Source organism: Anarhichas minor, unplaced genomic scaffold, assembly GCF_050575085.1.
Source record: "Anarhichas minor isolate MPS153535 unplaced genomic scaffold, ASM5057508v1 ptg000034l, whole genome shotgun sequence".
Taxonomy (NCBI): Eukaryota; Metazoa; Chordata; class Actinopteri; order Perciformes; family Anarhichadidae; genus Anarhichas; species Anarhichas minor.
This window is the reverse complement of record NW_027466480.1, coordinates 307,501-319,830: the sequence shown is the minus strand read 5'-3', so window position 1 is coordinate 319,830 and position 12,330 is coordinate 307,501. Positions and strand designations below refer to the sequence as shown.

The 12,330-nt window shown below is 43.0% G+C and overlaps 1 protein-coding gene across 3 annotated transcripts in view; it reads left to right on the top strand.

Moving 5' to 3' along the window:
- Positions 1-12,330, top strand: part of ranbp10 (RAN binding protein 10) — a 34,320-nt gene that overhangs the window by 4,032 nt on the left and 17,958 nt on the right. For all 3 annotated transcript variants that reach the window (XM_076106529.1, XM_076106528.1, XM_076106526.1), the window contains exons 2-3: positions 5,907-6,018; positions 8,851-8,903. In XM_076106529.1, the coding sequence (XP_075962644.1) occupies positions 5,907-6,018; positions 8,851-8,903 (165 nt within the window). The remainder of the gene's footprint in view (positions 1-5,906; positions 6,019-8,850; positions 8,904-12,330) is intronic.

Below are 12,330 nucleotides of genomic sequence, written 5' to 3'. Positions count from 1 at the left end.
GACACAACCTAACATTATTGGTAAAGTTGCTCTGCTGCATGTGTAAATAATAAATTGTTTGCGAACAACTTCTTAAGGTCAATGATATGCACATGTTTGGATTACAACTTGTTGCGCTGCCCCCAAGGGTCCCACAAAAATCAATGAATGCAGCTTAAGCTCCTGCACTTGTGGCAGCACTTCACTCCAAATCTGTCGGGGATAATTCCCCTTCTTACGACACGAACCATGAGACGCTGACCCTCATCCGAAGCACTCTGATGCAAAACCTCCCCATGTGATGTAGGTCACAGCCTGACAAAGCTACAGCAACTGACAACTCCATCTATTGGAAAAAAATCTGACATGAAATCTTTAGGTCAACAAAGAGGGTTGGACATCCGCCAATCCTTGGCTGTGCCTTAAAAATCTGTCCTTGTGAACAAAAAAAAATAAAAATCACAAACAGAATGACCAAGCACAATAGAGTCATCTACTGAGAAAGCGTTTGACAAGGTGCCAAGAGTGAGGACAAAGCTTCTGGTCCAGTTATACAAGGACCTAATTGCTCATAGGAGCAGCCCCAGTGGCCCATAATCCCAGAGCTGTCCCTTCAGGACACCTTGGACTTGTTCAAGTCCTACTTTCACACAGAGAGTCAAAGAGAAACGGTACTGCAGAAACAAAAAGCAATATTCGAGCACTGCTAGAAGTTAGAAATCGTTGCCGTGTGCTCATTAAAATTATGGCTAACGGCAGTTTTTTTTCTAGGTTTCTTTGTGGCTGCATTGCATTTTTATGAAGTGGGTACTGTAGGTGGAGTGAAAGTGATGAAACAGGGTTGGGACCGCTGTATTTAGCTACGGTAACTTTTTTTTAAAACTATGGGTGTTTCCCAAAGTCAAGGAAAGAGTCTTCAACGGCTGAATTTCAAGAACGCTAGCTCACCGAATGCCACCGAAAAACTGTTCCAATGTCGCGGACCATTTGACTTCTACCGAGCGCCGAGTCCTCGTTAAGAGAATTCCAAGGATGCATGTGTGTATCCTTCGTGCTCCTAAAACACCCAATATTAAATGCCTTTCCTTTCCAAACCAAACCACAGTTGGTGATTGTTTTAAGTAAAACGTCTAGGCTAACCAAAACGGGTTTGATGAGTCATATTTGGTTTCTGTTGAGTATGAATGAAGTTTGCTTTACTTCAGCGAGTTATAATTACCGTACTATGTTTTTATTAATGGAGTCTGGTAGGTTTGAGGAGGGCATAACGGCTGTTTCTTTTTGCATCTAACATGGTGAATTAAGGGTTTGTATTAAGGCTTTATTTTGACCAAACCAGAGTTGGGGATCGTATTAACAGTGCCAAGACAAGACAGTCGTGATGAGTTTTATTTGGTTTCTATTGAGTTTGAATGAAGCGTTTTTTACAATAGACGAGGTACATTTCAGTTTTGAAAGGGCCCCACACATTCACACAGCGATCCTGGCTGAGTCCAATCTTGTACTCGGGTTTAAGTTTGGCAGATCTTTGATGGGGATCCGATGAGGTATCTAAAGTCCACATACTACTATTACGGAGGGCATTTGTGGTTCAGGAGCGGGTTTTATTATCTTCTCATAGTGGATGGTTCAATCCCCGGCTCTGCCTGCCCACGTATCGCTGTGTCCTTGAACAAGACCCTGAACCCCGATTGCTCCCAGTCAGGAAGCCACCACCTTGAGTTCTACCCCCATAGGTGTGTGCTAAGCACTGTGGGTGAAAGTGCTTTATGCAGTTCATTATTTATTAAAGGCAGGGTTGGTAATCTTGAGAAACTAGCAAGAGTACGCTAGATTTCAAAAAGTATCCAAGGTTAAATGTGCCAATCCTTCTTCAATAAAAGTAGCAGCTCGAGCTCCAAAAGTTGCTAATCTAGCAAGAAAGTCGCCAAGACGGCAACACTGACAAGCCCGTCCCTTCAGGCCTCCTTCCAAAGACACTCCTCCAAAATTATCGTGATGAACGTAAACAACGAACATGACTATTGTCAGCACTCGCAGCTGTTAATCTAGCAGCTTGAGCCAGACTCCGGTAATGAGTGTAGACAGGCAGAATACGTGCAGGTAGACGGGCAGGCAGCCTGAATAAAACGATTGGACGGGCCGTTACAGTCCTGCGACAGCCACAGATACCAGATCTTCTTTATTTTTATGTTATGATTGATTGATTGATTGATGTCAGGATGATTGAGAATTTCAACAAAATATCAAAACAAAATTTGAAGAAAGATTACCAACCCTGCCTTTAAGTTGTATGAATAAAATAGTATGATAAAATAGTTTGTACCACGCCCATGCAGTCATGAGAGGTCTAATCAGGGATCATAAGTGAAAACAGTGTGTAGGGTCTTCAAATGGTTTAAAACTTATTTTCATAGTTTTGGCCGTAATGCCTTTCTGTAATAATAATCTCTCTTTGCAACAGAATATTATTAGCCATCTATACCAACCACCAATTACAGTCAGACTGGATAGATGGCATACCGTTAGCTTGCGTGTTCAGATTGGCTACCCTCGATTTTCTATTGTACGGTGGAAGTGGGTTTCGGTGAGAGCTGTATAGACTCAACCGTTTGCACCAGCATGTTACGAGCAGTGTATTTCGGTGTATTTGTCAGTTGTTGTTGGTATTTTTTGTGTGGCATATCTACTGTGTTTCGGGCCAAACAATTCTTAATATCTTGCACTGTAAGTGCCGACCATACCCGTGTACACAAACGGGCAATATGTTACCCTGCACTGCACGGCCAGACCTGAGTATTAACTTTGTCACAAATTAAGCTCGAGTAATTTTGCAACCACACATTACAGTAGTGCTTTTTACTCTTCTGCTGCTGCTGGCGGGAAGAGGAAGAGGACAATGTGGTGCTGTGGCCTTTGTTGCACTTGCTGTTATTGAACCGATAGATTTTGCACTTTCCCCCCTGCTTGTGATCAAGCCCAGAACCCGGGATGGGATTACTGGTGTCCTAGTAAGCAATTACGGCCTCACTGTGCTGCGGGGGTGAGAGCGGGACATTAACCTTTCGATCCTTGACCTCTAGTAGAGCGGTTCAATGTCACATAACAGCTGAGAGCCTGCTTTCTCAAGAGGACAGTTTATTTCAGTTAAGTAGTTAGCATTTTCATGGAAAGGTTGCAATTTGGAGTACTGGTGTAGCAGTAGCTAGTTTTGTTGTAGTTTGAGGTTCACGTCTCTAAAACACCCGAACAGAGTTTCTGTCATTTAAGGGTAGCTGTTGTTGAAAGTAGCATGTCCCCTACCCATCTATGCAGCAGTAGGGAGACCTGCTGGCCTACTGGCGACTCATTTTCACAAGGAGCAGCTAAAAATAAACGCCACGAATGTTGCTATGACCATCGGACCAGACAATCTCTCGCGCGCGCACACACACACACACACACACACACACACACACACACACACACACACACACACACACACACACACACACACACACACACACACACACACACACACACACACACACACACACACACACACACACACACACACACACACACACACACACACACACACACACACACGTCAAGCATATGTTTATATTGTGTGTATTGCTAACGTTCATGTCTATGTACGCGCGATGTGTTCGCCCACCTAAACTGATGCCATTTTTGGTGTAAAAGCAAGTGTTGTTGATGAGGTTGACGCAGCAGCCGATCACGTCCCCCGTGGTGAACGTCGGGCCGTACGGTTGGCCGGTCCCGGAGGAGCAGAAGGAGTGGCCGTCGTCTCCGTGGTAGCCGTACGAGTGCTTGTCCCACCCTAAAAATAGGACGGGGGATTAGGATTAGTTTTTTTACACTTGTGGAAAATGTGAATTGTTAGCCGAGCCCCTGTGACTAACAACGAAGCTCCAGGAGTACGCATGTTGTTTTACAGCGTCAGCTCCCTATTCAGACATCAAGTGAGAGCCGCTCGGCATTAAAACAGCTTCTGAAACCAGGGGAGCATCTGAGGTGCAGCGACTTGCTCGAGGTCGCTCTCGACGGTTATTTGCTGCTGCTGAAGGAGGGGAGACAGTTACTCATTGACTTTTAGCTGCTCAGACTTTCCCATCCGACTACCGCTGCCTGCAGGGCGTCTCGTGAAAATTCACACACACACACACACACACACACACACACACACACACACACACACACACACACGTCAAGCATATGTTTATATTGTGTGTATTGCTAACGTTCTGCAAATTCTAATGCACTTTAATTAAATATGATGACGGTTTTAGGGAACGGTTGCATTAAATCGATCTCCTGTAAGCACTACTCGGTGTGATGAGTGTAAATGTTACATCAAATTCCCCAAAAAAAGTGAAGTATGTCATAGTTAAATATAGAACACAACACTAAGCTTGGTTTCAGTCAACTAGTACATTTGATCATAACTTTATGTCCTGTATGTTCCCAGCCGACACACACACACACACACACACACACACACACACGGCAACAGCCTCAAGGTGTCTGCTGACAGCCAGCTGCTGCTTCGTTTAAGGTTACAGCCTATCTACATTTCATACATGCGCGCGCACACACACACACGGAGCTTACAATGACTTTATCAGAAGAGGCGGAGTCAGTCATTGGTGTGATTTGCATGTAACAGAAAGAGATGCACATCTTTACTCTAGAGCCTAGATGGCAGTTACACAACATGCTGCTGAACATGTCTCTCTCTCTCTCTCCCCCTCCCCCCCCTCTGTCTCTCTCTCTGTCTCTGTCTCTGTCTCTCTCTCTCTCTCTCTCTCTGTCTCTCTCTCATATGACCCGAGGGATTGCATAAGCAGCCATCTGAATATAGGATGACAGATAGTATTGACTGTTTGTGCTTGAATCTAAATGGTCCAGAGACAGTACATTTACGATTGTATGTAAAGTCTATTATCTGTACGCATGCACAAAAATCCATGTCGCTTATAATGCGATTGTAGAAAAGTCACCTTAGCAAAAGTATGGGGTACTAAGAGTCCTCTGTGAGCTTATGACTCATCACTAGAAGTCATTGCAGGTCCCGGTGCATCAAGTCAAAGTGTTAGATGAGACTGTGTCTGATCTGTGGATTGATATGACGTCGGAGAAAACGAAGTATGACAAAGAGGAGCTTGTTCGTGAAACAAAGGCTCAGGGATGGAAATATAAAAGCTCTTGATAGATCACATTTACCAACTCTAGAACATCAGATGAGATAAGCTCAGACGAGCAAATCAGTGGAAAACCAAAGGCATTATCAGATTTGTGTCATATCATGTGTTTATAGTCAAGTTAAGTTCACGGCACACAAGAGTTTTGAAATGTAAAAAAACATGCATAAAATGTCCACATAGCGAATAGGGATATAGTCTATTTTCTTTTTAAAAAGAAGCAGAAATTCCATTATTTTCTAAATGTTCCACTGCTACACGTGAGGAAGAGTTTGACTGTGTAAAGCTGCAGTTAGATTTGCGAGACACAACAATTTTAAAGATGCTAAACACTCAAAAACAGTTGCTACAAGATTATATCATATCATGAGAAAACAAAGATTTTATTTTTTTTTTTTTCACGAGCAGTCGGCTTTCCCTCCGCTGGCTTTGGAATTAAACTCAGCCAACAACCGAACATGTTTGGGGAAACTGTCTTGTCTGCTACAGAATCAGCAGTCACATTTCCAACGTTATTCTAAAGCTCCATTTTGCGAGTGAAGGAAAACTGTTAATGGCAGGTTAATGTCACTTTGTCAACGGTTTGGTTTTATTCTTTCCAGATGAAGAAACTTGATGCCACCCTAAACCTTGACAATACATTTACTAGAAGAGTTGACTTCTTACATGAAATGATGTCGCCATGTGGTTAACGTACACCTTGTAATTCTCCTCTTGCAGGCCACGGTAAGAACCACAAGGACGCAGCCTCGGTGCGAGCCACACACCCGATCCCTGCCGCCTGCGGGATCTACTACTTTGAGGTCAAGATTGTCAGCAAAGGTCGAGACGGGTAAGCAGATACGACTCTGTTCAAGCACGATAGACTGTTTAAGGTTGATAGAGTGGTGCAAGGGTGACGTATTTTTGTAGGCCAACCCGGAAGTTAGCATCGCACTTGTTCCCTCGAGAAGAAGGCCGGTGGATACTGTCTGTCTGGAGTTCTGTGGTTTTATTTTCCTCCCTAATGTGTCAAACATCACTTTATCAGAGTGTACTTACTTTGTTTCCTGTGGTTGTTTTGGTAAGGTCAGTCATCCCGGGGTCACCGTGATGACTCGTGAATTTGTGAACTTGCTCCAGCAGCCTTTCCCTCACCTTGACTCTGCATTAAAAAACAGCAATCTTGATATGACTGTTCCAAGTCCATTGCCAAACACTCACTCACAACCACTATCGGAGCAGCTTCAGCCTCGTTGCCAATATCTGCATCAGCTGTCCTGTTCTCCAAAAGGTTTAGTGCCACGACAGAAAGAGAGTTGCACTAACAGTGGCGGACATTGAAACTCATCTGCTGTGTCGGTGAAAAATAGGGACGTTACAACCCAAAAGTGGTGCCCCGGCCCATCAGATCTGAGGGCCATAACCTGACTGTCGAGGTTCTGTGTAGACGCACCAGAATTATTCAAATGCGACATTTGGCCCAGTTATTTCTAGAAACATGAATTATAAATGTACATCAAAAAACAGCAGAGAAGCAATGTCGAATTTTAATCGTGTTTTAGTGGTTCTTGATGATACATTTTTTTTAACTATTATTAGAAAAATAAATCTTAGTAGTATTCTGCAGGCACTAGTGCAACCCCCCCCCTCAAAAACTATCTTGTTCACATCTGGTTTCACAGATTGATCACGCTATTGCTTGTACTCGTATGTTGACCCGAGTACACTCTGTGCTAACCCAATGTTTACCCCTTGATTAAACCAATCCAGGCATTGTTTGCTCCAAGATAGCAGCCAGAATAGGTGACATCATGCCCTGCTCTTGAATTAACTGAAAAACTGAATTAAATTGTACAGAAAGCGACATTACTGCCCCTTAGCTTAAGCATTTGCTGGCCTTGTTGTGGTTGTTGATCTGTACGAGCGACTCTGCAATTACTTTGCCAGGTGCTCATTCCTGGCTTTAAAAACTCACTTTTTGACTTGTACTCCTTCTCCTGGGAACCAAAACTCTCCTCCATCCTCCCCAGCAATAGTCTCAGGTTGCATAATATACTGTTAACACTCCTCAGTTCTAGTTGAGCACCTCAGTGCGAATAGAACAAACCAGTGGTATAAAAGACAACTGCGTTGTGGGAGTGTCTGTATGTGTAACTGCTACCTCAGCTGTAAATGGAAAGCCTTCCAAAGCATCTTAGCGACTTGAGTTAAAACACCAGACAGCACCGGTGTGACTGTCTGGAGTGATTGGACACTTGCATTTGAAGAATTGGTCAAAGGCTCAGTCAGATTTATTTAGTTTGACCGAAACTATGATTGTAATCTGATACAAAGCAAAGTCTAGGTGATCTGATGTTTCTATCCTTTTAGAATATCTCTCGGTGCTTCAATCGCTTGAGTGATGACTTAATGATTTCATCACCCGGGTAATCCTTATCATGTTTTGCCATGCTAGCGTCTTTAGGACCCGGCTGATATTAGTTGACCTGCATTGCCATGCAATTTTGTGCAGAAATTCATGGTCTCCAGAGGATGAGGCCTACTGACGTTGGTCTTATCCTGACCTTTTGTCTAGCACCAACAGCAGCTCAAAGTTTTTACTAATCGAGTGAAATATCTCAACAACCACACAATTTTGTAAAAATGTTCATTGTCCGCAGAAGATAAACCCTTCTTAAGTGATTCCAAGACTTTTCTCAAGCGCCACCATAAGAAATATCAATTCTTCAGTGAAATGCCTCAACAACTGTTGGATGGATTCCAGTGAAATGCGGTGCAGACATTTATTTCCCCCCTCAGGTGAATTGTAATATCTGTGGTGATCCCTTAACTTTTAATTTAAGGCCAACATAGAAAATGTTCAACTGATGTTAGCTTTTAGCTCAAAGTACAGCCTCTCAGAGCTGATGGCATAGCAGAGGACACTTTGTCTTGTTTTATAACGCCAGACCAAATTATGAAATCGCCCCTAGACAAACAGTTCTCTGGCGCGATACTGACTTATTCCTGTCACTCTGCGTCACGGTTCTCGTCTCACCCTCACTTCAATTTATTCGACAACTTCCTTAAAACATCTTCCAGTTGACTAATGTGTCACTGTGTGTCTCTTCCTCCTCTTACATCCTAGATGTCACTGAGGAATAAGCAGGAAACTTGTGAATAGGGCCGTCCATTCGGCTCGGACAAGAAATAAGTCATTGCAGGGATTTGAGCGATGACATCGGCATGTGCCAAAGCGAGCCGAGACTGTGCCAGACACATTCAACTGACGATATTGATGACTCGTTCAATTGGGCAAAAAGGTTGTTTTTTTTCTTACGCTGTGCGTAAGCTTTCTTAAACGGAAAGGATGCAGCCCAGACGCTTATCCTCGTGTGACGGACTTATGACGTCACCGCTGGCCCTTAAGCTTTTCATCGCTCGCTGTCACTTTTGATGTGACGATTCTCCCTTTTGAGGGAGCTCACTCTGCCATAACTAGTTCACACGTTGGGGAATAAGAAAGGAGATCAGAGACGGTGTGTTCAAAGTTACGTCTGCCTGATGCTGATCTGAATATATTTCACAGTTAACCCAACCTAAGCGTTGATACCCTGGGGTGGTCACGGATATGTTTAAATGTTGGTGCATGCTGTGTAAAATCTACTAAAGTTTGAATTTTTCCTTCTCTTCTTGTGTGCAGGTACATGGGCATCGGCCTGTCTGCCCAGGGAGTCAACATGAACAGACTGCCTGGTGAGTAACATGTGCATGATGTCACCATAACATGACCAGCGTGGGGGATAGATGGAAAGCTAGATAGGCATTTGTCAGATAGATCAATGCTGACATTAATTTAAGGATGTTACAGTGGGCAAGAAGGGTAGATGTCAATATTAATTGATGAAAGGATGGTGGGACAACAGGGCCGAGTAAGTATATAAGTATTCCCAACGGAGCATATGGCGAGTACTTAATCACGCCAATGTCCAGCGATAACTTTGGCTCGCTGACCTGGAGCCAGCATTTCAAACACTTAGCGGTCGGATTGGACCATTGCGTTGGCATGCCGGGGAGAAAAAAAGACATGTCATGCAGCTTTCTTTTCTTCTTTTGTTCGGATTTGGTTACACACAGGACAGGACTCTGGAGGGGTTGGCCAAAACATGACCCTGAACTTTCCTAATTACCGTATTTTCCGCACTATAAGGCGCACTTAAAAGCCTTTAATTTTCTCAAAAAACGACAGTGCGCCTTGTAATCCGGAGCGCCTTATATATGGATCAATTGGTTAATTGGTTGATCCATACTGGTTGTACACGGCGCTCTGTCAAAATGTTTCAGTACGACTGGTAAACTACAAAGCCGCACCGCGGTAAACACCGGTACTGTGCTTGCTCCTAGTCCAACACCACTTGTGTGTATAAAGACCCCAAAATGGCACCTTTCAAGAGACACGCTTACGACGCTATTCTATTCTATGCGCCATATAATCCGGTGCGCCCTATATATAAAAACAGTTCTAAAATAGGCCATTCATTGAAGGTGCGCCTTATAATCCGGTGCGCTTTATAGTGCGGAAAATACGGTACTTATTGGCCCACCTTTCCAGCCCTTCAACCCCATTGGCTAAGATTACAATCAAGCATTGACGGTGCTGTACGGTGGTTGGTTTACTTAAGCCTTTACATCACTGAATAGGGAGGTATTATTTAGCAATGTAAACACTGAAAGAGGGTTCATTGTTAGAACAATTAGTCATTGTTTTCATCCCGGCCGTGGACATGTTTGGTGCCGGAGTACTAGTGGGGAGAGATGGTGTGGACGGACGATATCCCCTCGTGTGGAGGCAAGATACAGATGTGGATGAAAGGAATGAGGAAAGTGACAAGAAGCGGATTTTTCGGATAAGCGAAAGTAGCCAGAGAAGTGCCAACATTTATGAGATTTGGGGATGAAAGTGGGAGGAGACTAGGCCGTGTGGCCTTGCTATAGTAATTGGATGTGGCTTGTGGATTCCGTCTGACAGCTGCAGAAAGAACATGTCGGGCATGTCACCGAGCAGTCATATGGATCAGTGACATGATGTTGACTCTGGCTTGCTGTCTGACCTCAGAGTACTCTGACTTATGACAAACACTGCTTCTCACTTTGGAATCATAGATTGCTCAAACTGTATATTCCATAGAAAAATAATTTTGGTCCTAAAACACCAAAATATATGAATATAATATGCATTTTTATATACAGGATATTTGTGTGAACGTGTTTCTCACATATCTAACGGTGTCATCACAATACAATCTGTCAAAAATAACCTGTTAGTGTACTTTATTTGTTTAAATTATGAATTACATAGTGCGTTTAAGTAATTCCACATTTGATCTCATACGAACAACCATAAAACCAATTGGATTATTAACTGCTGAATTAAGTTAAATTAATAGTTGGCCCAAAACTAGTTCATTATTGAAAGCATCACAGCCGTTCTAACCTTTAGACCCTATTATGGCTTAAAGGTGCCGTGTGGAACTTTCTTGTAAACAAACCAAAGTCATGTTTATATTCTGTGTGACTCACCAAAATGCATTGTGTGTATCCTTGAGGTCCGTCAAAAGTATTGAATGCATTTTTTTGGCGTCGTATAACATTTGCAAAGCCAACTTTTGTAATATTCCCAACCGTGCGTTGTTTACACTCATGTTTGCTAGCTAGCTTCATTGCTACATTTGTTGTTGCGTTACAGCCACCGACTCTCCATCGGCGGATTAGCTTGTAATTGGTGACAGAAATGTGTATTGGGATGCCCATCTGCTCACGTGCATGTATGCCCACTGTCAGCCTCAGAACGCCATCTAGTGAGCCACAGAGGTACTACCAAATGGTTATGTTATATTATAAAAACCTTTTTGAGTAATTTAGAGTACATTACATTACAGTCATTTAGCAGACGCTTTTATCCAAAGCGACTTACAATTCAGATTCTATCACATACACCGTAGGCACAGCTACGGGAGCAATTTTTTTGGGGTTAAGTGTCTTGCTCAAGGACACATCGACATGCGACTAGCAGAGCCGGAGCCGGGGATTGAACCACCGACCCTCTGATTGAAGGACGGCCCTGCTCTCCACTTAGCCACAGAAGCACACCACATATTTACAGCTCAGTTTATACTTTCTCCTGTTTTTGGGAAGTTGGTCCTCAGAATGTTTTAACAATCAGAAGTGGGCCTTAAGTTACAAAAGGTTGAGAACCCCTGAGCTGAAAAACAGACACACATGGAAAGATGTTGCTCTATAGCGCCACTAGTGGTCATAAAGTCCACAGTGTACCTTTAAGCCCCAAAATACTGGTTCGATCACCCTACACTTCGCTTAATGCAAGACAATGGACTTTCATTGGACCGTCCCTGCTTGGTAAACTCCCATATTTTTCAAACTCCATTCCCCAGTGTGTAACCTCGTCTTACTCGTGTAAATTTATTGTCTCCACACCCAAACTGAGATAACCCAGATGACATCACTGTGACATCATCAGAGTTGTTTTTATGTCGAAGCTTCTCCAGAGCCGCAGATTACATTATACTTTAATATAACAGTACTCATCGTGATAAGTCAATTGACTTTGATGTGTAAAATGAGTGGAGCTCCCCTTTCATTAAAGTGCTCTGTAGTTGTTGCTTTTATTCAGCCCAACACAAAACCTAACCACCAAGTATGAAATAACACAAGACTAAACCAAATTCTAATTTGAAAAATTATAAAGATAGAATAGAATACACTTCATTACATTGAATTACAGTGACGGAGCCAACCCACTCGTCAAATACCGAACTTGGTCAGTGCCCCATGGCGTCTGATACCGAGACACCCTGTATTTCAACAAACTTCAATGTTAACGCGTCATTATTAGACAGTCGGAGCAACTGACTCAGTATAAAGAGCCAGAAAGTCCGCTTTTACAACAAACGCAGACTTTCACCCAGGTGACCGCTGTTCTTATCCCTTTTGAAAACAAGTCAACGCTCACTTTTTTGAACTTACTTTTGTTACGTAACGTACATGCTTAACTAAAGTTGCGTACGTTAGTTATGTAATAAACTGACATATTTTACAGAACAAACCGAGTTGGTAGTGAGAATGTGGCGACAGAGCAGCTTTGATTTGTTTCTTTTCTTAATAT